At 35.8% G+C, this 23,882-nt stretch overlaps 5 protein-coding genes and 1 non-coding gene across 10 annotated transcripts; 5 read left to right on the forward strand and 1 right to left on the reverse strand.

Moving 5' to 3' along the window:
* The first annotated feature begins 550 nt into the window (after positions 1-550).
* LOC110604709 (serine/threonine-protein phosphatase PP1 isozyme 2) lies at positions 551-6,115 on the forward strand. Its single transcript, XM_021742992.2, has 3 exons — positions 551-936; positions 5,028-5,587; positions 5,672-6,115. The coding sequence occupies exons 1-3, from the start codon at positions 729-731 to the stop codon at positions 5,843-5,845; spliced, it is 942 nt and encodes a 313-aa protein (XP_021598684.1). The 5' UTR covers positions 551-728; the 3' UTR covers positions 5,846-6,115.
* Positions 6,116-7,829: 1,714 nt separating this feature from the next.
* Positions 7,830-9,026, forward strand: LOC110608797 (extensin). Its single transcript, XM_021748091.1, has one exon. It carries the CDS (start codon positions 7,830-7,832, stop codon positions 9,024-9,026), a length of 1,197 nt encoding a protein of 398 aa, XP_021603783.1.
* Positions 9,027-10,504: 1,478 nt separating this feature from the next.
* LOC110605881 (DNA-directed RNA polymerase II subunit RPB7) lies at positions 10,505-13,992 on the forward strand. 2 transcript variants are annotated; one of them, XM_021744563.2, is made up of 7 exons: positions 10,505-10,849; positions 11,642-11,807; positions 11,917-11,967; positions 12,702-12,767; positions 12,860-12,928; positions 13,580-13,684; positions 13,813-13,992. In XM_021744563.2, exons 1-6 carry the CDS (start codon positions 10,734-10,736, stop codon positions 13,640-13,642), a joined length of 531 nt encoding a protein of 176 aa, XP_021600255.1. In that variant the 5' UTR covers positions 10,505-10,733; the 3' UTR covers positions 13,643-13,684; positions 13,813-13,992. The 2 variants fall into 2 exon arrangements, with proteins under 2 accessions (XP_021600255.1, XP_021600247.1); XM_021744555.2 differs by lacking the exon at positions 13,813-13,992 and having other exon boundaries at positions 10,508-10,849; positions 13,580-13,787.
* A 944-nt stretch (positions 13,993-14,936) lies between these two features.
* Positions 14,937-19,130, forward strand: LOC110609164 (thymidine kinase a). 3 transcript variants are annotated; one of them, XR_006350015.1, is made up of 5 exons: positions 14,937-15,573; positions 15,916-17,304; positions 17,709-17,853; positions 18,516-18,573; positions 18,726-18,893. XR_006350015.1 is itself a non-coding variant. In XM_021748547.2 (4 exons), the coding sequence occupies exons 1-4, from the start codon at positions 15,254-15,256 to the stop codon at positions 18,979-18,981; spliced, it is 843 nt and encodes a 280-aa protein (XP_021604239.1). In that variant the 5' UTR covers positions 14,981-15,253; the 3' UTR covers positions 18,982-19,130. The 3 variants fall into 3 exon arrangements, 1 of the variants encoding a protein (XP_021604239.1); XM_021748547.2 differs by lacking the exon at positions 15,916-17,304 and having other exon boundaries at positions 14,981-15,573; positions 18,452-18,573; positions 18,726-19,130; XR_006350016.1 differs by lacking the exons at positions 17,709-17,853; positions 18,516-18,573; positions 18,726-18,893 and adding an exon at positions 17,449-17,686.
* A 481-nt stretch (positions 19,131-19,611) lies between these two features.
* Positions 19,612-23,507, reverse strand: LOC110609165 (protein WEAK CHLOROPLAST MOVEMENT UNDER BLUE LIGHT-like 2). Of its 2 annotated transcripts, none has more exons than XM_021748548.2 (15): positions 23,364-23,507; positions 23,117-23,204; positions 22,969-23,015; positions 22,597-22,686; positions 22,436-22,489; positions 22,251-22,328; positions 22,091-22,159; positions 21,846-22,004; positions 21,649-21,775; positions 21,449-21,486; positions 21,140-21,229; positions 20,941-21,045; positions 20,326-20,508; positions 20,032-20,141; positions 19,612-19,911 (listed from the first exon to the last, which is right to left on the reverse strand). In XM_021748548.2, the coding sequence occupies exons 1-15, from the start codon at positions 23,397-23,399 to the stop codon at positions 19,836-19,838; spliced, it is 1,350 nt and encodes a 449-aa protein (XP_021604240.1). In that variant the 5' UTR covers positions 23,400-23,507; the 3' UTR covers positions 19,612-19,835. The 2 variants fall into 2 exon arrangements, with proteins under 2 accessions (XP_021604240.1, XP_021604241.1); XM_021748549.2 differs by having other exon boundaries at positions 22,597-22,682; positions 23,364-23,433.
* A 48-nt stretch (positions 23,508-23,555) lies between these two features.
* On the forward strand, positions 23,556-23,629 carry TRNAV-CAC. The gene has a single exon. It is a non-coding gene; the product is annotated as a tRNA-Val (tRNA).
* The last annotated feature ends 253 nt before the right edge of the window (positions 23,630-23,882 follow it).

The following is a 23,882-nucleotide window of genomic DNA, read 5'->3' on the forward strand; positions in this document are numbered from 1 at the left end:
ATAATCAAAGTCCTCTATTCACTATTATAAAATTTTTAAAATTATTATCATAAAATAAAATTTATTTACAGTTAAAAATATAAATTCTATATATTTAATAATTAAATTATTATTAAATTTAAAATTAAATATGCAAATTAACTTTAGTTAGATGAAAGATAATATTATTTTATATATAAAATTAATTTATATTTAAAAAATAATAAAATATTATATATTCTATGCTATATAAATTCTTACATTTTAATTTGTTAAAAATTAATTAAAATTATCATAAGTTTTTGGATTAAAATGTTTTTTCACCCTAAAAATTATACTGAGTTAAAAAGTAGGCGAAAGAAGCAGATGGAAAATGATCTGCCAGGTAAGGCTTCTCCGCCACATCGGACTTTGAAATTACCGTGTTAATCGTTATTATTCTTTTTTTCATAATTTCTATTTATCTTTTCTATTATTTTAAGATTATTTTATTTTAAAATTTTTTAAAAAACATGTCTTCTTATTTAACAAAATTTAACATAAGTATTATTTTAGTTGCCAACCAAATATACAGAAACCACGCTCGCAATCGCAGTCTCCACCACCAACTCATTTCAAAATCAAGAGGAAAAAAAAAAAAAAAAAAAGTGAACTTTAACAAGCCAACACCGTTTGTCTTGGTGCCGTCATTTTCTTCAATTTCCTTTCCTTCTGATTCTTCCCTCTGAGATAGATTGAGATCGCTTTCAATGGCTCACCGACCACAGACTTCCATCCATTCTGCCGTTTTGGACGATATTATCAGTCGTTTATTGGATTTTAGGCAAACAAGAGCAGCCAAACAGCAGCAGGTTCAGCTTACTGAGAATGAGATCCGCCAACTCTGTACTGTCTCTAGAGAAATCTTTCTTCAACAGCCCAATCTTCTCGAACTCGAAGCCCCCCTCAAGATCTGTGGTACTTGCTTCTGTTTCCCTTTTCTTCCCTCTATTGTTTTTTTGGAAGGGATTGGATAGAGTAGTGCTGTTGCATTTGGACAAAAAAAGTACGCTTTTCTCATTGCTGCCTTTAGTTGGCGTTTGTATATCGCTAAAATTTGAATATCTGGGATTGGAAAATGACTTTTATTGATGTAGGAAGCTGGGGATCCATGCTAGTATTTTGAGAGAGATCATTTGGTGTTATAATTTTTCATTTGGTGTTATAATTTTTCATTTTTGTCGATTGTTTTGGCCATTATTGAGGGTAGTTATGTGCTTAAGGGGAATCCAAAACTTGGTATGCAGAATGGCGATTAAATGGAACAAGTACTGCTGTTAGATCCTATGTTTTTTCTGGATTTTAGTCTTCCCTAGTGCAATTATAGAAGTCCTGGACTGCCACTGACAAGCTGCTGGTTACAACTTGAGAACAGCAGCCTAATGCAAAAATGCAGATGGCAAGACTGCAACTAGATTTCCCTGCGTAGCATTCCTTTGGTGGACATAACAGAGTAACTTATTTTTCTATGTTTCAGAGTGTTGGCTTATTGATTACAGAGTCTCAAAGATTGAGGACTTAGGGAAAATTAAATAAAACATGGAGTTGGATAGAGATGGAAACAAGCCCTGAATAGAATAGGGCTAGAGAATCTCCATACAGTGCCACTTAACAATCAGCTTAGGACATAGGAGAGCTTCATATGCATGAGGTGAAAGAGATGAGAGACATGAAAGATTATACCATCTTTGAGAAAATTTTTGCATCAGTATTTGACTATTTACTTTGCCAAATCATTTGCTGTTTTCAAGTCATGTTTCATAAATTTTTATGTAAATGATGAATATGAACCAGCTGTGGTTCAGTGCTTTACTGTCACCTTGATCTGGGATGTTATGGAACAAGTTAGTCAACCTAGCTCCTGTGTATTGTTAAATTTGATTAGCATGTCCTTACTTTTTAGTAGACTCATTTTTCCCCCTTCCCAATTAGATTTTGCTATTATCTCCCAAATAAAGTTATGTGCTTATACCCAATTTTTTGCTTCAAAAACTTTTGCTTGCTATCCATCATAATTTATTCCTAGATCAATCTTACATTTGGGCTGACATATGTTACTATTAGCAATTTTCAGTTCAAGTTAAGACATCTTGCTAGTTGTATGAGGTAAACTTGAAGTGTTTAAACTGTAGGTTATGGTTCAGAATTTTTTTTTAGTAAGCTGGGTTCCCTTTATTGTTGAGTGGCTTGCGCTACTGCAGCCACCTGGTGGTTTTCCTTTGTTGTGGTAGTTTGATTCTGGTTCTTGATGATATTAGTTCTATTGACTCATCGTGGCAATATTGTGGTTAAAGCTTGTTTTGTGGAAATTGGTCTCTATCACGGCAATAGAATGAAGACAGAAGCAGGAGCCATGGCATAAAATATATGGGTATATGCTGAGAGCATTTCTAGATCTCTTAGGTCTCATAATTCTATCACTGTTATATTGTTGGGATCCACAACACACTTTAAAATTGTCAAAGCATCAAGTCTAGAATTATGACACCATATTACCATTTAAATTGTCAAAATATCTTCCCTTTGGTTTTAGAGGGAGCACCATTGCAATGTAGATCACTGAGAGAGGAAATATATGAGATTTGAGAATCATGATATCCCTCTTTCTTTATCCCCTTTTAGACTTCCCTGATCAAATATCCTAATTTGCAAATGGTCCCTGATTCTGTGCGCGAAAGTAACTTTAAGATGAATGTAACGACCCGGGAATTGGACCGCTATCGGCGCTAGGGTTTAGGTCGGTTTATGGTCGCCGGAGCCCGTAGCAAGTCTAATATATATCCTATTGCACCTGATATAATTCTATACATGATCATACAAGCATATAAAAATATTTCCTTCTGCATATGCATGTATCATAACTGAAAAACATAAAACTCATACTAGATCTCTCATCAAATGCTTTAGTATGGTCAACATTATATGTCTCAAACTCGGTTCAAACGTAACTTAAATTTTAAAACTTTTACACAAGATCATAAGCATGGGATTATAAAGGAAGACTCAGACAATACAGAATTCTAATCTACAAATTGTTACATGTTCACAGTTATACTATTATATCAGAATTATACCACACTGTACTGTTGACCTCTCGAGTTAACTCTGATCCTGCAAATTTGGGGGTTAGGGGAAATGATAAGGTATAAGAGCCTAATAAGCAGAAATATAACGAAAGCAATTTAATAACACATATGATCATATAAATGCGTCACAACACAAACAATTCACATCAAGATGGACTTGTAACCAGTAACCCTCCATAATTCTAATAGTGTCCGGGCCACAACGAGTGCTCCTCAAAACTTTCTCTTAATCATAATATAACGTATTCATAGTATCAGGGGCATAGAATGGGCAATCCAGGGTCATTCCCTTACAGAGTGTCAGAGGCGTAGAATGGGTAAGTCCTGTTCTTTCCATATCCGTCATAACATACCATAGTATGGTCGAGATCTAGTGAGTCATCCAATATTCATCCACAATAACAATTAACTATGGAATGCATCATATGAATATGAATTCTAATGCAAAACAACCTAATCATATATACATAGCATTCATGATGTATGAACATATTTAAAACGTTTGATTTCTTTAAAATAATAGTTCAGTTTAGATATACTCACCTTTGGCTGACGCAAGCCTACCTCTAAAACAGTTATCTTACTGCAAACCTCTACGGTCTCCTTAACTCTGATTCTACACAGATTGACTTAAATAAGGGATCAAACATAACTTTTATAATATTCAAAAATATCCCAAGAAACTCTTGATAAGATATAAGAGAACATGTAGAAAACGAGTTGAAAATGACTGGGGGATTTTCGGCGGTAGGTTTAGCAGCCTAAGGTTCCCTTACAGATCCGAAGGTCAAACCTTCGGAGGCAGATTAAGCGGCCAAAAGGCAGCTTTCATAGGCAGGTTCGGTGGTCGAATCTGGCTTTAGCGGCCGAATCTGGGTTTTTCTGAAGAACCTAATTCTGCCTCAGCCCACAGCCACCAAAATACTTTCAAACTTACATGTAGAAACTTAAAAACAACCATTTACCACTCTACACACAAAGAAACATTAAAACTAACCAACTTAAACATGCATTCAACAAAACTACCAAATCAAGGAAACTCAACCAACCCTCAAGATTTTTTTAAAACTGAAAACTCAATCTTTGCATGCAACGAAAGCACTTAAAACAATTTATGAACTTCTCAAAACTGAAAGAAAATTGAGGGTCCAACTCACCTCTTCGGAGGAAACACAACACTGCATGAAGGAAGTTGTGGAGGAAAGAGAAATGAGCTCCGAAGATCCTCAAAAGCTAAAACTTCAAAGATCCAACTTGATTTTTTAAAAACAAAGGTAAAACTCATGAGAAAACTGCTTAAACGAAGAATTTATGAAGAAAAGAGGCAGGAGACTCACATTTGCTCGAAATGGAGAAAAAGTTCTCTCCTTTTCGTGCAGAACCCTTTTTACAGGTGACTAGAGAAGCCACGTTCGGCGGTCAAATTTTAAAACTTTTCTAAAACTCTATCTTTTTTTTTATTATTATTATAAAATGCTTAAAATTCATTTTATAGAAAAACCTATTTTACCCTTTTAATTTTTTCGGTTTTCATTTTACCTTCTAAAGTTTCCGCTTCCGAGATTTCGGATTCCAACGGAGATTCCATTGGAAAGTTGAAATTCCGACACTGGCTATTAGCCAGATATTACAATGAAAGTTTGGTTGAGCTTTGCAGGCGCATATAATATATTAGAATATTACTGCTTCATGCAGTAGCTGTGACTTTGTATTGCTGTTACACCACCTAAATTGAGGAACTATTTAGCTTCATTTTTAATTTAAACAAAACAAATATGTATGGTTCGACTCTTTAACTGCAATGCCCTTTGCTTATAGAATTATTATTTTTGCTATTGTTATTTTGTGTTCTGGTCTTTCACGTCATGTTTTCCTTAACCTATATAGTTTTTTTTTTTTTCTTTTTTCCCTTTGCATTTCCAGGTGACATCCATGGGCAATATTCTGATCTTTTGAGACTTTTTGAATATGGGGGTTTTCCTCCTAGTGCTAACTATTTATTCCTAGGCGATTATGTAGATCGTGGCAAGCAGAGTTTGGAAACAATATGCCTTTTGCTTGCCTACAAAATCAAGTACCCTGAGAACTTCTTTCTTTTAAGAGGAAATCATGAGTCTGCATCTATTAATCGAATTTATGGATTTTATGATGAATGTAAACGCCGGTTCAATGTGAGACTTTGGAAAACCTTTACTGATTGCTTTAACTGTCTTCCTGTTGCTGCTCTTATAGATGACAAAATATTGTGTATGCATGGAGGGCTTTCCCCTGATTTAACAAGTTTGGATCAAATTAGGAACTTACCCCGTCCAACCGATGTTCCAGATTCCGGTTTGCTTTGTGATTTACTTTGGTCTGATCCTAGTAGGGATGTTAAAGGCTGGGGAATGAATGACAGAGGAGTCTCATACACCTTCGGGTCAGATAAAGTGTCAGAATTCTTAATGAATAATGATATGGATCTTGTCTGTCGTGCCCATCAGGTTGGTGAAGCTTGTGTCTTTTGTGATTCTTGTAGCTCGATTAGTTTACCAGTATGTCCCTTTTTCCCCTTTTTCTTTTTTCAGGTTGTTGAGGATGGATATGAATTCTTTGCGGACAGGCAGCTTGTTACAATTTTTTCTGCTCCCAACTATTGTGGTGAATTTGATAATGCTGGTGCAATGATGAGTGTTGATGAAACCTTAATGTGCTCTTTCCAAATACTTAAATCTGCAGATAGAAAGCCCAAATTCATGTGAAAAGGACATGTTCTGTTCTTATTCCCGCTTACAAATAGCTAACATAAGTTTTATGCTATGGATGTTCTTTTTAATTTCTGAAACTTAAAAGGGCATCCTTTTCTATGTAACAACATAGATAACCTCTTCCATGCATTAGCCATTAGGATCGTTGCTGACCTTATATCTTTTGCTTGTTTTCGCTTCTTTATTTGTTGTATTGCTCAATATTCCACTTTCTTTTCTTTGAGGCTATTAATGAAATGCATTTGAATGAATATTTATTTTGAATCTGATGTTTGGAGTAAATAGGAATAGGTTTACTTTTACACCTAATGCTGCTTCTTAATTTGAGATGAATGGTTACTTGAGAGGCAGCGTCATTGATCAGACGTATTTAACATTATACAATTACAATCTCTTTTCTCAGAATATCCACCATCATCCTATGATCAATTACTGACCTCTTCCTATGCTTTCCTTGTTAATTACTTCATTATCACTACACGCTCTGCAGGATACCTTTAAACTGTTGAGCACACAGTATCTTTCTTTGAGCATTTTATCCTTTAGTACGGTTGTTTTATTATATTGAACGCCAGTATCCAGGATATCTGGAACTCTCATGTATTTTAAGATGTCCGCTATCAAATTTCATGCTATTGCCATCACACCATTCTCCTTTTTCATTGTTATTACCAGCAGAGTATGTTTGTTTTTTTTTAGGTGACAATTCTATAAATATACTTCTCAGTTTTTCTTTGCAGGAAAAGCTACGTGTTAGAAAGAAAACGATTTTCTTGCTTCTGTGATATGTGTATTACATTTCCTGAACTAATTGGATTATGTAACTTTGCTTATTTACGTTGAAGGAATATTCAATTCTGAAACTCTAGTTTTAAATGCTTTTCTTTTGTTTTTTCCTTTTTATTATTTGGGGAAAAAAAATAGAGTACACAAGGATGAGTTAATAATTCATATATTTGTTATTAGGAACTTCAGAAATGGATGTCTAGAATGATGATGTTGCAATAGTGGATCATCCCTGGTTTCATGAGATTTGGAACGAAGTTATATTATTTTTTTCGCTTTGCAAGTTTAATGATAAAAGATTAGTTTGGTCATCTGGCGGAGCAGAACATGTTGGTGTGTAGATCAGATCAGAAACCTTTGAAATTTTTGCAGAATTCTTAACCGTTCTCTCAGGTTGGGCAAGATAAATTTTATTTAATGACTGAAGAGGATGATTCATGGTTCTGTGCAAATCTATTTTCAGGAAAGTCACCCTGTTCTCTCATATTTCTTTTGGTTTCTATCTCTCTTGTTTGGAGGAGGAACACTTGATTCCTGTTGTGGAAGTGATACCGCTGTGAGTGCAGTGGCAAAGGCCAAAATTTATCATTTCCATTTATTATTTCATGGAAATCGCTCACTTTTGCTGTAAATGCTTGCACTAGTACACCACCGAGATTGCCTTTTGTGCAAGAATATCTTTTCGAGGATCCTCAGGTGTCTTGGTTAGCCATCTGACGAAGTTAGTACTAGTTATGAATTTGCAGTGGCAGCAGGTCAAGTGTTTTAAAATTTTGGCTCATCTTAGAACAAACGCTTGCATGGGCAGCAAAGCGTGCCATATGTCCGTACCATACTTAGATCTGCGTTTAAAGAGTTAGAAAGGCCCAGCAAACACTCAATATCCGTTCTTTTTTCCATGGATTTTCTTGCACTCACAGCCGTTAGAATATATAAAAAGCCATTTCCCTGACGTCTATTTCCACCCATAATGTCAAGCTTCTTACATCATATCCAGCTTTTTGGTTCTCCATCTTAGCATGTTTGGGGAAAAAAAGTAATGTCCTCGCTCAAAGCACCTGAAACCGTCAGTATAATGCCATCCTGCTCACTTGATGACTCTATTTATAGTCTAACTTGGTGACTCTCTTTTGTGCGCTCTTCACTTCGTTAGATGTGCAAACTCTAACGAAGCTCGTTTCGCTAGGCTAAAATGAAGATGTTTGCCTTCTGTGTTCATTTGCTACTAGTGGTGATTGCAGTTGGAGGCGATACTCTTTCATTTGCCACCATCACTAGAGCTTTTCCCGACGATGACAGATTCATTAAACCAGATAGACCTGGCCATGGCACTCTTCCACTACCGCGTGGACTGTCACCACCTGTCCTCAAAACCCCACTATCTCACCAGCTAAGTCAGCTCTCGCATTTCCATCCACCTCCTACCCAATCATATGGACCTTCACCACCTCTCGTTCTCCTTCCTCCCTCACCTAGTCACTGTCCTCCATCAACTCATTATCCACCGCCCTCACATGGACATCCACCTCCCTCTCGAGGATGTCCACCTCCTTCTCACGGATATCCACCACCCTCGCAGGGACATCCACCTCCTTCTCAAGTATGTCCACCGCCTACTCAAATACCACCTTCTCACGGATATCCACCACCCTCACATGGACATCCACCTCCCTCTCAAGGATGTCCACCGCCTACTCAAATACCACCTTCTCACGGATATCCACCACCCTCGCACGGACAGTACCCACCGCCTACCCATCGTCCTCCACCCTCACCAGAACATCCGCCACCTACCCAAACACCACCCTCTCAAGGTTGTCCACCCTCACATGGACGTCCACCTCCCACCCATTATCGTCCACCACCTACCCGAACACCACCATCCTATGGATATCCTCCACCCTCACATGGGCGTCCCCCTCCTATCCATACACCACCCTCACACGGGCGTCCACCTCCCACCCATTATCATCCACCTCCTACCCAAACACCACCCTCACAACGTCCACCTCCCACCCATTATCGTCCACCACCTATCCAAACACCACCCTCAGACTGTCATCCACCTCCCACCCATTATCGTCCACCACCTACCCAAACACCACCCTCACATGGACATCCACCACCTAGCCGTTCTCCACCTTGTCAAAATCCACCACCTTCACGTGGAAGTCCACCACCAACCTGTTATCCTCCATGTGGCTCAACACCACCCTCTTCCAAATATCCTCCACCCTCACAAGAACGTCAACCACCTAGCCGTCATCCACCACCCTCACAAGGATATCCATCACCCACCCATTATCCACCACCCAACTCAACATCACCCTCTGAAGGTCCACCAGCGCGAAGGCCGCCACCTTCTTATGGGTATACACCACCTTCCTGAGGTATACCCACCTAAACACCACCAGATCATGAATATCCATCATCAGAATCATTTCAAGTTCCATCTACACTATCAAAGGGCATGCATCAACCTCAGTTATGAATGTCACAAGTATCTTAAATAAAGTAAGGCACTTGCCTCTCCAGTGTCTGGACCAATATTCTATGAAAAAAACATGCATATTATATAATTTCCTATATGCTGTCGTGTGCCTACGTTCCTGTTGTTTCCTACCACTGTATCCACCATTGCTAAAAGTTAGTTGTGGTGTGTTGTTAATTGTAATCAGTTGCATAAAATAGTGGCTAATTATTAGAATAATGTTAACAAAAAAACTATTTACCATTCTACACGAATATAAAATTATAACCAAAAAAATATACAAGAAAAATGAGCGGCAGAAAACGCTAATGGAAATCTTTGTATGGACCACGGCAACAGTATCCTTTTGTACCAAAGAACAAAATTTGAATATATGTACGAAAACCCATTCAAAAGAAAAAAAAAAAAAAAAGTGAGAAAACCCATTATTAGCAGTTTTTTTTCCAGATTATTAGCAGTTAATTCAATTGCTAATAATCAAGTGCTGTCCTCTTTTTTATTTTCCAGATTATTATCTTTTTTATCTTGCTGTTGGCTTTGTTAAACGCTAGATATTGAATATTGTTTTTTAAAAAAAAAACTAAATTAACTTTAAGAAAAAACTAATAGGTAGCTGTTTGTCCACGTGTTTTTTATTGTCCAAATGTCTTCGTTTTGTCTAATGTGGCATCTTTTGGTTTTTTTTTAGCCTTTTCTTTGGTTCTCTTGTGCCACTGGCTTATGGTCTCCTTCTTCATTTAATTCAATAAATTTTATTGCTTATAAAAAAAAATTAAAATAATAAATACAAGACGAAAATAGATAAGCGATAATAAAGAGATAAAAGTAGATTAATTTTTAATTTAATCGCAGATCATCAAGTTTTATATGAAGTGTCTATTTACAAGCTATTAATTATAAATATAAATTTAAAAGTTACAAAATCATTAATAAGAAGATTACATGCATAATTAAAAATGATGGAATTCAAATGGATAACTAATATTTGAAAGATTACAATAAAAGTTTCTTATGTAATTTTTTGAACAATACAAAGGATCACAGTTTATGAAGTGAAGCTGGCTAAATATAAAACTAGAAAAGGCTAAAAGAGAAACCTAACCTAAATGAATAATCCACAACCTAAATCAATAAAGATCCAAGGCCCACAACTCATAACCTTTACAGAACCATCAGCCAGCAATGGTCCAAGGCCGACAACTATAACCCAACCTACCATAGAAATTCAAATCCTGACACACTGTTCAATAGGATACTGCTCACCGTCCAGTGTCACAGTTGCCAAGCATGAGCAACAGATGGCTATACTACTTTGATTTTAATGACAGTTTTGCCTAAATAGTCTTGATATGTTTAGTTGTTGTAGTATGAAATTTTATTTTATTTTATTTTTTTAAGGAAATATAAAACTGATCTTTTATATTTATCAATATTGCAAATAAATTAAGAGAACATTAGCCCTCAGCCGCTGTAGTTGAAAGGCAGCCCACAAAGCCCATCAAGATCACCATCACTCATCGGCTCGCTGCAGTTGTATTGCCTTTCTTCGTAGTCGCACTCGTAATTCTAACCAGGGAAAGGGCAGCATCTACACACGCAGAGAAGATGTTTTTCCACATAGTATTGGAAAGGAACATGCAATTGCACCCACGCTACTTCGGCCGCAACCTCCGTGAAAATCTCGTATCCAAGCTCATGAAAGATGTCGAGGGCACTTGCAGGTATGATTATCTTCTGTGCTTTCTGTTTTACTGCTTTCGATTCCCTTCATTTTCAATCAATTTAACCAGACCCTAAATCTCTTAATTGAAGTTTTTCACTTAACTTTGGAATTGAAGAGAATGAGGTTTGAACCCTTACAAACGTTTCATCTTTTAGGGTTTATCAAACATGAGTAGAATATAGTAGTTTGTGGATTCTTAGGTATTTTTGCTTGGCACCAGAGAAAGCACCACCTGAGTTAAACTTTGTTTATTGGAATCATTTGGTGTTATGGCATTGTGTCTTATATACTTAAGGGAGGCTTAAATCATCGTGAAAACTAGAAAGGGCTGAAAATGATGGCGCTTGGTATAGCTGTTACTTATGGGTTGTATCAATGGATAATTGGGAAGAGGCCTGCTGTTGTACAGGGTACTCAGTGTGCTATGGACTTATTTGAGCCACTTTTGTTGCTGGAAAATTTATGTTTGGCATGTCTGTTTGCCGCTTGATCTTATCACGTTAACGGTCTTTACTGACTGTAAAGCACAAGATGGGAGGATGAAAGGCGTTGTTCTGTTATTGTCAAGCTTTGTTTAATTACTTGGAATTTGGTTTTTCAAATGGAGTTGGTGGATGTGCTTAAATGTGATATTAAATCGCAAGATTGATTTCTTTCTTTTTATTTATTTATTTTAATAGTCCTCTGAAACTGAGTCACTTTCACTGAAACACGAGATGAATTGTTAGTTCTTTCATTTGTGATGAATAATGTTGTGTGAACATTATTAAAAATCTTGGTTTTGCTGCAGTGGTCGACATGGATTTGTTGTTGCAATAACAGGAATAGAGAACATTGGGAAAGGGTTGATCCGAGATGGAACAGGATTTGTGACATTTCCAGTGAAGTACCAGTGCGTTGTGTTCAGACCTTTTAAAGGAGAGATTTTGGAAGCTGTTGTTACAATGGTAAACAAGGTATATGCATTTTTCTTAGATTCTTCCAGTAAAGCTTAATAACATTGGGAAATGTTTTGTGGACCTTTCAAGTATGGTCAGTGAATAACTTTGTTTGGAATTTTTGCAGATGGGATTTTTTGCAGAAGCTGGGCCTGTTCAAATTTTTGTTTCAAATCATGTAAGTTTTGTAATTTACTTCATTGTTTTCTTCTAGTGGATTATGAGCTTCCCTCATTGCCTTGTATTAACAAGACTGCTTTAATCCCTTGATGCTTTTCAGCATTTTTGCCTTTTGGTCATTTACAAATGTAGGATTACTTGTTCAATATTAATATTTGCCTTTTGAGCAAATTGAAATCACCTAATTTGTGGAAGTATAACTTTTTGACCTAGTTCTATGGATCTTATAATTTCATAAGCCCAAAAGTCACAGGAGAAAGAATTTGGTTTTGCCAATGTTATTTGCTTTTTCTTAGCAGTTACAGATTATGTCTGGTTCAAGAATTAGGGTGAAACACTTGCTTAATGTCATGCTTCAGTTTTTTACTTCTTTAATATTTCCATACAAATAAAAAGAACTTTAGAATTTCATTTGTTTACTTTGTGGGACAGGGGGAATGTTATTAGGGAAAGCAGTTCTATAATAGGGGAAATGAATATTTATAAGAGAGTTGGCTCTATGTAATAGAACTTTTTTGTTTGTGACACATAATCTTATATATTTGTTGAATGCTGCATATCAAGTGCATATAGTTTTATGTTTTATATCATGCGCAGCCTAATAATATTCAAGCTTATAAGTTGTCCTATCGTGTCTCCACAACTGTTAAACGCATTTACAAATGTTACATGCATAAAACTGTGTTTATACCCCCCATTTCTACAACTTAGCTTTCTAATTTTGTTTTCTAGTTAATACCTGATGATATGGAGTTCCAGTCTGGAGATATGCCAAACTACACAACTTCGGATGGATCAGTATGCTTTCATTTATGCATATTTTGAATCGAAATCAGTTCTCTATTTTTGACATAACATTGCATGTCATTGATGTCGCACACATTTTTCAGGTGAAGATTCAGAAGGATTGTGAAGTGAGATTGAAGATAATTGGGACTCGAGTTGATGCTACGGAAATTGTGCGTACATAACTCCTTTGTTTTTTTTTTCTTGATATCTCACTGGCTATTTTTTTCTCATCAACCATAAGCTTCAATGACACTTATCTTTTCTGGAAATGAAATTGTAGAATTTATTTTCTCTTGTAACTGAGTAATTTTGGGCATTTTATTACAAATAAACTGATAAAACCATTTTATCAAGTTAGGAATATTATTTTTTTTTTCATAAAAGAAATGGACATGTTACATTAGACCGTTAGATTCCCTGTTTGACTTGATGTATTCCTTAGAAATTAGATAAGTGAGAGTAAGTTTTTACATCATGAAAGGCTTTCATTTTTTATAGATTGAACATCACAGAAAATTGCAATTTGTGTTTCGTCTGACATGATTCGAGTCATCTTCTATTATGGTCAGCATATGTGTTTGGCATAGGTTGGACTATCCTAGTTCTTAGTATGATGATCCTCTGGATAAAGGGGTCCAAAGCTAACGAGTTCTTTCACACCATTTAAGTCATATGGTGATATCACAGAATGAACAACGTTAGGGAGCTTCCGTAAGAAAGATTGCTTAATCATTTGTTTTTCTTAATTAAGTTCTCATTGTATTAAGATTCCAATTCCATGGCTGTCCATCTAATACTATTCTTTATCTTTTCTATGGCAGTTTTGCATTGGTACCATAAAAGATGATTTCCTGGGTGTGATAAATGATCCGGCAACTGCTTAGTGGAGTAGTGTACGAGAACTTTTGATTGCATCAAACTTCCCTGTATGCAGTGCATTCACTTCTTAGTGCTTGTTGTATAGTTTGTGGGGCATGAATTTTCTTTAAGTTGGATTTTAAGAAATACGAATACCAGGGCATTGTTGAATCGCTGAAAGTATTTTCTTTTCCAGGCAATTGAAATTGGAACGATGCCAGTCATACTTCATTACGACTTACGAGAGGAGTATTGACATTTTTAAATACAATTTATGTTGTAATTTAATAATTTTATATTAGAATATATGTTAAATATTATAAAAAACAATGGCAATAAAGACTGTTGACAAGTCTAACAGATTATTAACCTTTTAGAGGTTCTCGGGATTTCTCAGGATCTCCGGCATGAAGACGGGCAAAGATGTTGTTCTTTCTTATGATGTCATTACACCAGTTAAATTAACTTCAAGAAAAAAAAAAAAAAAGAATTGCTCATTGTCTATATCTGTTAAGCAGCTGGGTACACGAAAACTTTTCTACTTGAATGCATTTTAAATTGGGAAAAATTTATCTAAAACTGGTTACATGAATTTAAGGCTATAGTGGGAATGTAAAATTAAAAACGAAATCCTTTAACTTCATGTAGTTTACGTCCATATAGATTAGATTCAGAATTGCCCCGAATGTGAATTTTCTTGCTGAACTAGCCATGGTTGAACAAGAGCCTTGGATTAGGTTTATTTGTTTTTTGACAAATGCCAAATTTATATAATATTGATTCAAGGCCCACGGGACTATAAAGGGCTCAAAACAAGACAAGAAATCAAACTACAAAATCCAATGAGAATAGCGACAAAATAAAATCAATTCAAAACAAACCGCCGAAATCAACTCTATTGATAAAACAGATGCATGGATAGAATTAATTTTTAAAATTTTATTTTGTAATAAATATTAAAATTATAAAAAATAAACTGTAGTTTATTAAACAGTTATCATTTAATAATAAATTTTAATAGAATAATTTTTTTTTCATTACTCCATTGCAGTATATGAATTTTAATAAATAATTCAATGGAAAACAGTCTAACGATTTTTTCTGTAATATTATTAAAAATAAATGAGTTTACGTAGATTTTAAAGGTGAAAAAGATCCTTTCCTAATGTTTTTAAAAGTAATAAATTAAAGATGGGAGAGTATGGGTAAAAATTTCATTTTCCTCGCATTATTCAAGGAAAAATGTCTCATAGATTTATTCTAAAAAAACAGGTCATATAAATTTAGTTGAAAAAATATTTTAAGTACTTTTGCGAGGGGGAAAAAGAAAAACGAATGGCAAGGCATGCGAGTCGACGGTCGAGATCTTCAGTGAATGCATGCTCAGGAAACATGTGTGGACAGCACAACACGTGATCCGGAGTTTGCAGGCGAACCAAGGCAGTAGTTCTCAGCTCTCTCCTCTTCTCGCCCTTGTCACAGCAAAACCTTAAACCCTACTCTCTCTCTCTCTCTCTCTCTCTCTCTCTCTCTCAATCTCAATCCCAAACCCTAAATTTAGCAAGCATGCGAATAAAAATTTTTGTCCAGTAACCAAAAGGTCCAAAACCCATTAGCCTATTTCGCTTTTTCTGTCAATGTTAACTACTATTTCAAGGATGAAGTCCCTTATATCCCCACCATTTTCATCCATTCCCAAGGTTACACCTTCCCTCTTCTTCTCTTTACCCTCTAATTCCAAATTTCTCTCGTTTCCCACTACTCTTACCAGTCCCATTTCTCTCCCCCTTAAACCTCCTCCTATGCTTTCAATTTTTCCTATTCAAAATCGATGTCTCCACTCCAATTCTTCCCCCTCTTCCTCCTCCGGCGAGATTCACGTTATAGTTGGGCCCATGTTCGCTGGAAAAACCACAACGCTTCTCCGTCGTATGCAGTCTGAAAGCAGCGATGGCAGGTTTATTTTTTCTACATGTTATTTGTGTTGATATAAGATTTTGTTTCGTTTATGTAATGTGCTTTTGATTCTCTTATTTGTTTTTCTTATATGATTAGGTTTGGGCTTTATTTTGGAATTGTTGATGTAGTTGCATTACTATATATATATGTATATATATATATACATAACAGTGAGTAAAAGCCAATATTTTCCTGAATTGTTAATTTGATTGATTGTGATCGTCCTAGGTTTTTTAAAATCCTTCGTGTTATCGTTATTCCTGCTTTTAGCTTAATAGGTGAGGTTTACTCAATGTTTCTGGTTGATGGAACGGGATTATCACTCTTTAGATATTGCCAGCTTTCAGGTCACAAGTGTACGTCAATTGGATAAAACCTTAAAAGATCTTTCTTTTTCTGGGAGAACGAGTGAAGCTGTGAGACTGTTATGGCACACAGGGTTCAAAGTGGAACATGGTACCTATGCTCTTCTGTTGCAAGAATGCATATTTGGAAAACAGTATAAGAAGGGGAAAAGAATCCATGCACATATGGTTATTGTAGGGTATGTTGCCAGTGAATATCTGAAGACTAAGTTGTTGATATTGTATGCAAAATCTGGGGATCTAAAGACTGCACGTGTGCTGTTTAATATGGTGGGGGGGAAAAACTTGATTTCTTGGAATGCAGTAATAGCTGGATATGTGCAAAAGAGACATGAAGAGATAGGTCTTACTTTTTATTACAAAATGAGACAAAATGGTTTGACACCAGACCAGTATACATTTGCATCTGTGTTTAGAGCTTGTGCTGCTTTAGCAACACTGGAACATGGTAAGAAAGCCCATGGTATTATGATAAAGTGTAACCTAAGTGAAAATGTTGTAGTCAATAGTGCTCTCATAGATATGTACTTCAAATGCAGCAATCTCTCTGATGGGCATAAGGTCTTTAGTAAATCATTAAACAGGAATGTTGTTACCTGGACTTCATTAATATCTGGGTATGGCCAGCATGGAAGAGTTACAGAGGTTTTAGAATCATTTCATAGGATGAAAGATGAAGGTTTCAGACCAAATTATGTTACTTTTCTAGCAGTGCTTTCCGCTTGTAGTCATGGAGGTTTGATTGATGAAGCTTGGGATTATTTCTTATCAATGAAGAGAGATTATGGAATCCAGCCTAGAGGGCAACACTATGCAGCAATGGTCGATCTTTTAGGTCGTGCTGGCATGTTGCAAGAGGCTTATGAGTTTGTTTTGGAGGCACCTTGTAAAGAACACTCAGTTGTATGGGGTGCTTTGCTTGGGGCTTCTAGAATTCATGGAGACATGGACCTGGTAAATCATGCAGCCAAGCAATACTTCAAATTGGATCCACAAAATGCTGGAAAGTATGTGGTCTTGTCCAATACTTATGCCACATTTGGGTTCTGGGATGATGTTGCAAAGGTTAGGAGTATGATGAGAGATTCAGGAATAATGAAGGAGCCTGCTTATAGTAGGATTGAAGTTCAAGGGGAGATCCACTGCTTCTTAATGGGTGATAAATCTCATAGAAAATATAAGGAAATATGTAGTACAATTATCAAAATGATGTGCACTTTAAGAGATGCTGGCTATGTTCCTGACATAAGTGAATTAATTCATTTAGAAGATTGATATGCTTTACATTTTCAATCCAAAATATAGCATTGTTATTGGCTGAGCTTCTCATTGGATTTCAAGGCTTAGGCTGATGATAATTTGAGGTAAAGATGTTTGTTTGCTTTCCACATAAATTACTTTGAGCTACACTGTTTTTTTTATAGGTAATTTCCTTACTAAATGGTTGCATATTTTGAAAACTCGAGTATGATTTTGGTATGTTGCTATTATTGTTTTTTGCTTGGCAGAACTCTTATGTCAATATTTCGTGTTTTACCTGGTGATGTTCTTGGGCACCCCAGATTCACTTTACTATTGTGGTATACAACAGTGAGACTAATATTCTGCATATAAATTTTATAGGACTTGTAATTTTAGTTTTTAACAATTTCAGTCAGAGATGCTGATGATTTAAAGCAGTGTTTCATGTAGAATTTGAATTGTGTTGAATCTTCAGTGAAATTATTAGTTTAAAATTCATTTTCCTTTTTGTGCATTTGTTATGCAGAAACGTGGCTGTTATAAAATCGAACAGGGATACAAGATATGGTCTTGATTCAATAGTGACACATGATGGAGTGAAACTGCCATGTGTGGCCCTGCCTAGTTTGTCATTGTTTAGACAAAAATTTGGCTTTGATGCATATGAACAGGTATCTGAATGTCAAAACATAATATATATGTCCCGTAAAAAAACTATATTTAATGCATGTATTCAAGTTATTGATAGTTAATATCCGCATATACATTTATTTCTCTTTTACCCTTCGTTTGGCATGATTCATTTTACAAGAAAAAAATTCAAATGAATCTTGCAAAATTATGCACGATTTCATTTCATTTGAAATGAAAATTTTTTCAATTAAAAAAGAAATGAATTTTTTCATTCTAAACAAGGAAATTGATAGAAAAAAATTGAATTGAATTTTTATGAAATTTTTTATTCCAAACGAGGGGTTAGTGTTTTTAGTAAATCATTTTTTTTTCAATTAAAAAAGAAATGAATTTTTTCATTCTAAACAAGGAAATTGATAGAAAAAAATCGAATTGAATTTTTATGAAATTTTTTATTCCAAACAAGGGGTTAGTGTTTTTAGTAAATCATTTTTGTGAAAACCGATATGACTACTTGAAAGAAAGATACCAGAAAAATAGTAAGTACTGAATGCATGTGTGTATTATTCTTTCTAGTTTCCAGAGTTTATAGTGTAGACTTGGTAACATTAACTGGTGAAAACCACATGGTAACAGCTGGATGTGATTGGTATTGATGAAGCACAATTTTTTGAAGACCTATATGATTTTTGTCGTGAAGCTGCAGATCATGATGGGAAAACTTTGATAGTTGCTGGTCTGGATGGTGACTATTTGAGGTATACATCTATACACACTGATGGAATTTAATTTAGTTTAATTCAAATTTCTGTGCTCGTTACTTGCTTCTTTGAAATAGTTACTTTCTGCTTAATCCATGGATTTGTTTCTTAAATTGCATTATAATCAGAGTTCCTTTTGATGGTGGCAGGAGGAGTTTTGGTTCTGTGCTTGATATAATTCCCCTGGCTGATTCCGTAACTAAGCTAACTGCACGGTGTGAAGTTTGTGGAAAACGGGCTTTCTTTACCATGAGAAAGACAGAGGAGACAAGGATAGAACTTATTGGTGGGGCTGATGTCTACATGCCTGTATGTCGACAGCATTATGTCAGTGGACAAGTAGTCGTTGAAGCCGCGAGAATTTTACTTGAATCTCACAAGGCTGAATGTGGCTCTCACGTGTAGTCCCACATTCTGCTTACTAGCATGCATCAGATGACATTGTGTTAGGATTTCATGTATATTTGATTGTTTTGTGAGATAAATAGAAGAGGCTCAACCAGACAGCATCATCAATTGAATTTAATCTATGATCACTATCACTGCTTCTTGTATTTCGTAAATGATAAAATAGATCAGTTTTATGATACAAAGACGAATGAAACTGATCCAAGCCTCCCATCACCTCACAGCAAAGGCCCAAACCAACTGCCGCTGTTTCAACGGACTAGCTTAGGCAGGAAATTGTACCCTTCTTTTTTTCGTCCAAAGGACATTGTACTTAAATTGCTCAAAATAGCATATGCCGTACCAAGTTAACACCACATCAATCTCGAAATTTTACTATCGATACTACTACGAGTGGGTCTTGATTAGGTTGTTTAAATCATAATTATATGCTATTCTCCTCCTGTTCCTGCTATGATATTCATGCTCCCTATCTTTGGAATCGACATCTGACACTTAATTGAAAGTATCTCCAGTATTTATTATGCAATTCAATATTTGCGATAAACAATCTGCTCTGAAAGCATATTTAGTTCAAAAGGCAATTATCACATCATAGTAAACTACTCATATGGATAACAGAACAAATAAACAACGTAACATTTTGTATTAGTAAATGAATGCTCAAGTAGATCAACATTTTGTTTATGGTTGCTGGCCCAACCCTTGTATAACAAATAACCAACCTATGGAAAGCATTCTCTGAATATTGTCAACGTCATGTAATCCCCCAAAAATGTAAGAAGTCAAAGTATTGCAACCGACTAGTCAAAGAAAGACATCAACAGTATTGCAGAAACATTGCTGTATTTTCACAGTACGGTCACAGAGCCATCTTGCTTCATTTTGATGAGACTGTTCTCAATGTTCCTCAGCACTGGTTTATAGCTGCAGAGGCAAATCAGATCACTCAGTGTAGCTACAATGTCCAAAAATCTCTACCTTCAAATTGAGTTTGTACCCAAAATAGAAGAGGGGTGGCTGGAGAGAGAGAGAAAGAGGACTTACAGGCGTGCAAGACCATTATATGCTTGTGTAGCTTCTTGGAGTTTTGCTGAAAGCTGCAGGACCTCTGCTGACAATGCATCTGCTCTGTTCTGCTCTTTTGCAAGCTCACCCTACAAGGAAACACAACCATGAGGGAATGCATACTGATGGACTGAAAATTAATATGTAATAAAAATCATTAAGCAAAAATGGCTCTTCTATCTCAAATGCTGTATCTCAGACGTCACTGGAACAAATGCAGAGAGAGGTATCAGAACTTTTTAGAAACAAAACCCTTTATCCTCAAATACTAACCTTGAGGGAAAGGACCTCAGTTGTATATATCTGTGAACCAGTCCCATTTATACCATTGCTTTTGTGTTCGGTGGAGCTTTTCAGGATCTCCCTATCACCTGAAGAAAGCATATTAGCCTGTTCCATTCTCATCTTAAAGAGAACTCCACGAAGCTCTTCATTTTGACTGAGACAGTCCTTCAACTGCATTAAGTTACACCCAAAGAAATTATTTATCTGAAGTACAAAATAGCTAACGTCAAAATTTGAACATAAAGTGTGGCCAATTACAAGTTCACCAGCAATAAGGTGCTATATCATGCGTGCTCTTCTATAGTTTTATGGAAAATCAAACACCAAGGATATGACATTTGGAAAACACATATGATATCCACCATTGCTTCAACAACAAAATTTAGTTTGTTTTTCTGGCTTATTTCCTCCATTTCAACCAATTTCAACCTTCAATCCCCACTATTAACTATATTAACTACATCATTTGATAACTTGTTAATTATGGAGTAAAAAAAAAAGATGCGTAAATGCATTCCATATTTCTTGGATACAACAATTCTTGAATTAGACTTCTTTCTTTCTTCTCAAACTTGAATTAGACTTCAACTGTACAGAAAGTACCTGATTCTCCCACTGTTTTGCTGCGCTTATTGCCTCTTGATAAGAAGAAGAGATATTAGAATTTTCCTCAAATAGCTTCTCTATTTCCGTAGATTGGGAATCAATCTGCAAACCAAGTTATGAACAAGGTTGCATTGAGATCAAGCGAGTATCTAGCATTCATTAATACAACTGAAAGAAAATCAAATAAGGACTGCACCTCCTTCAAAAGTTTTTGTCTACTACTCTCTAATCTCTCAACTGCTACAGCCATATCATGCAACTGCTTCTCAAGTTTCTCCTTTTCTTCCTGCAAAGCACATAACATCCATCATCAAAATCTTAGGCCACATTCCATCAACCACTGTTAACAAAGGATGAAGAACTGATGATAAATTTTTCTGGAAAGGAGGCTGACAAAACAGATGGAAAGAGGCAGTAATTATAACGGAAAGGTTAGCATGCATGTCATGATTTGCAATTACGAAACCCAAACCAATGAATATAACAACCATAGAGATTTTCTTACCATTGAAAACGCCTTAAGAGCCACTTTTTCTGATACTTCTGCGTTGCACAAAACCAGAGACAATGACTAAGAAAAGCAAATGAGAACCAACAAAGATAGCAGAAAATGACGAGAACATGATTAATTGTGCATGTCCCCATTGTACAGGGACCACATTTTGAAGACTACTGGGTAACTGTGAAGCTTCTAAAGGAATATACCAGGGGCTATTCTGGATAAAGCTCCAAGTTTCTCCTCCAATTCCAATTTCTCAGATGTAAGGGTAGAAACCCGAGCTTGCTCCTCTGCTAATTGTTGTTGTTCTTGTTGCCTCAATAATGACTCTTGCTACAAGTTTTGATCACCATAAGAAACACATAACAAAACTCCAGTGGGGAAACAAAGTAAGCAATCTAACCTGCAAATTCAGCTTTAAACTAGCCAACTCCTTTTCCAAGCTTTGGACACGATCAGGAGAAATACCAACAGATGTCATCCCACTGAGTATATTACTATTCATTGCTTGTTGCTGCATCGAGTTTAACTCTGCTCTCAAAGCTGCAGCATCTTCCTCAGCCTATTCCATATGTAAACTTAATGAGAATTTAGAATTTGAATTGCTAATTTGCTACTGTATGAAATAGGCAGAATAAGCTTTCCTACTCTATATTGTTCTTCTTCTGCATCCTTCAGACGTTTCTTAAGGGTCCGAAGCTGGGCGGAAAGGTCCTCCTACACTAAATTATCAGACATTGTGGGTGAAGAATGAAAAAACAACATAAATATAGCATTTAAAGAAAATAGCAAGCCAATAGTTGCTCACCCTAGCAACTACTGCTGCATCTTTTTCCATGGCCACATCCTTAAGTGCTTTTCTCAAAGATGGTACAGTATTCTGTTCCTGCAAACCACAATAAAAAAAGGGTAGAAGCAAACTACAAAGTTCAGTTAAAACAATTATTTTGCTAAACATGCAGAACAAATAGAAGGGGAAGAGCAATCCTTTACCAAATCATTTAAGCGCTTCTGCAGAGATTCATTCTCAACATCTTTTGTTTGAACCTAAAGCAATAGAACAACTAAAGTGTCAGCTTGATGGGCACAATCTAAACGCCATTTTCTGGTGTTAAACTCCAAACATAAAATGTGTAGTAACTACCACACGGTACCTTCATGGATAATGTCTTGTTGATTTCCTCCAAATCTGCATTCTTTTTCTGCAGATCTTTTAGCTGAGAAACTAAACCACTAACATCTGTCTGCACAAGATTAAAAAACGTTAACAAACTGTGCCTGCTTCCCTACTCAGATTGAATTATTTAAAAAAGGCCTTACACGTGAATGAAAAAAATTCTATTGTTTTCCTTTCTTTTCATAAATTGCCGCATCAAGTCAGCCATATGATAAAACAGCACACTTCAAATAAATTTAAATTCCATACTTTACTAGAAACGTTATCCGCAAACAATAATGTAATACATACAGAAAACGATATATAGATGGGAATTAAAAGAAAGGGTCATGGAAGGTTGAATTCCCACCTCAGAGAGTCGATTTGCGCTTTCTGATTTTTTTATTCCTATATTATCTGCACAAAAAATTTTCAGAAGGGGAAAATAAATAAATGCATCAATCAGAAGACAAATATTCTCTAAAAAATTACTAAGAAAAAGAGACAGAGACAGAGACCATTAGGGTTTGGAGTTTTTGTGAGATCAGGCCCAGAAGATGTTTTGCTCAATCTCTCAGCAGCTCTCTTTTGCCTAATCTCTTCCAACTGCAGATATAACATGATTTCAGATTCACATCCAATTAAAAAAAAAAAAAAAAAAAAAGAGAATGACAAGGAAAGAAATTGAAAATGAGTTCAAATTTGATAATTGATTAAAAGAGAAAACCACGACTGTATCATGCATAAAGAAGATGAGATAAGTACCGTTCTTCGACCAAGAGAAGCGTGATGAGAGTCCATGGCGAAGAGAATAGCCAATTCTGATGAATCTTCCTCTCTTTCTCCCTGGACCTCGGTTTCGATTTTTCTCTCCGCAGGCTTCTAAAAGAGACTGGGAAGAGATTTAAAAAAAATAATACAATAGTCTTATTACATGGAAAAATTTACTTCAAAGGCGTCTGGGTGGTGTAGTTGGTTATCACGCTAGTCTCACACACTAGAGGTCCCCGGTTCGAACCCGGGCTCAGACATTTTTTCTTTTATCATTTTTCACATTTTATCTTGTTATTTTTATTTGATTCTCTCTTACTTTATTCTTTAAATAAACAGAAACATTTCAAACTCCAGACTTAAGGCAATTATCAAGCCTTCTCAGCGTTATTTTGATTATAATTAGAAAAGCGTGCAACATATCCCATGTTTCGTCATATAATAAATAGACACTTTCTATGGAAAATGAAAATATTAATTTTTATTAACTAAAAGGAAAAAAACAGCAATTTA

The sequence above is a fragment of the Manihot esculenta genome, chromosome 2, assembly GCF_001659605.2.
Source record: "Manihot esculenta cultivar AM560-2 chromosome 2, M.esculenta_v8, whole genome shotgun sequence".
NCBI classification, from domain to species: Eukaryota; Viridiplantae; Streptophyta; class Magnoliopsida; order Malpighiales; family Euphorbiaceae; genus Manihot; species Manihot esculenta.

Coding starts and splice junctions, on each gene's coding strand:
- LOC110604709 (XM_021742992.2), top strand. CDS start 729: ATGGCTCACCGACCACAGACTTCCATCCATTCTGCCGTTTTGGACGAT. Junction 937..5,027: donor AGCCCCCCTCAAGATCTGTG/GTACTTGCTTCT, acceptor TTGCATTTCCAG/GTGACATCCATGGGCAATAT. Junction 5,588..5,671: donor TTGTCTGTCGTGCCCATCAG/GTTGGTGAAGCT, acceptor TTCTTTTTTCAG/GTTGTTGAGGATGGATATGA.
- LOC110608797 (XM_021748091.1), top strand. CDS start 7,830: ATGAAGATGTTTGCCTTCTGTGTTCATTTGCTACTAGTGGTGATTGCA.
- LOC110605881 (XM_021744563.2), top strand. CDS start 10,734: ATGTTTTTCCACATAGTATTGGAAAGGAACATGCAATTGCACCCACGC. Junction 11,808..11,916: donor TTGTTACAATGGTAAACAAG/GTATATGCATTT, acceptor GAATTTTTGCAG/ATGGGATTTTTTGCAGAAGC. Junction 11,968..12,701: donor AAATTTTTGTTTCAAATCAT/GTAAGTTTTGTA, acceptor TTTGTTTTCTAG/TTAATACCTGATGATATGGA.
- LOC110609164 (XM_021748547.2), top strand. CDS start 15,254: ATGTTAACTACTATTTCAAGGATGAAGTCCCTTATATCCCCACCATTT. Junction 15,574..17,708: donor TCTGAAAGCAGCGATGGCAG/GTTTATTTTTTC, acceptor TTTGTTATGCAG/AAACGTGGCTGTTATAAAAT. Junction 18,574..18,725: donor CTGGATGGTGACTATTTGAG/GTATACATCTAT, acceptor TGATGGTGGCAG/GAGGAGTTTTGGTTCTGTGC.
- LOC110609165 (XM_021748548.2), bottom strand. CDS start 23,399: ATGGACTCTCATCACGCTTCTCTTGGTCGAAGAACG. Junction 23,205..23,363: donor CTTCTCTTGGTCGAAGAACG/GTACTTATCTCA, acceptor TTATATCTGCAG/TTGGAAGAGATTAGGCAAAA. Junction 22,490..22,596: donor ACAAGACATTATCCATGAAG/GTACCGTGTGGT, acceptor CTATTGCTTTAG/GTTCAAACAAAAGATGTTGA.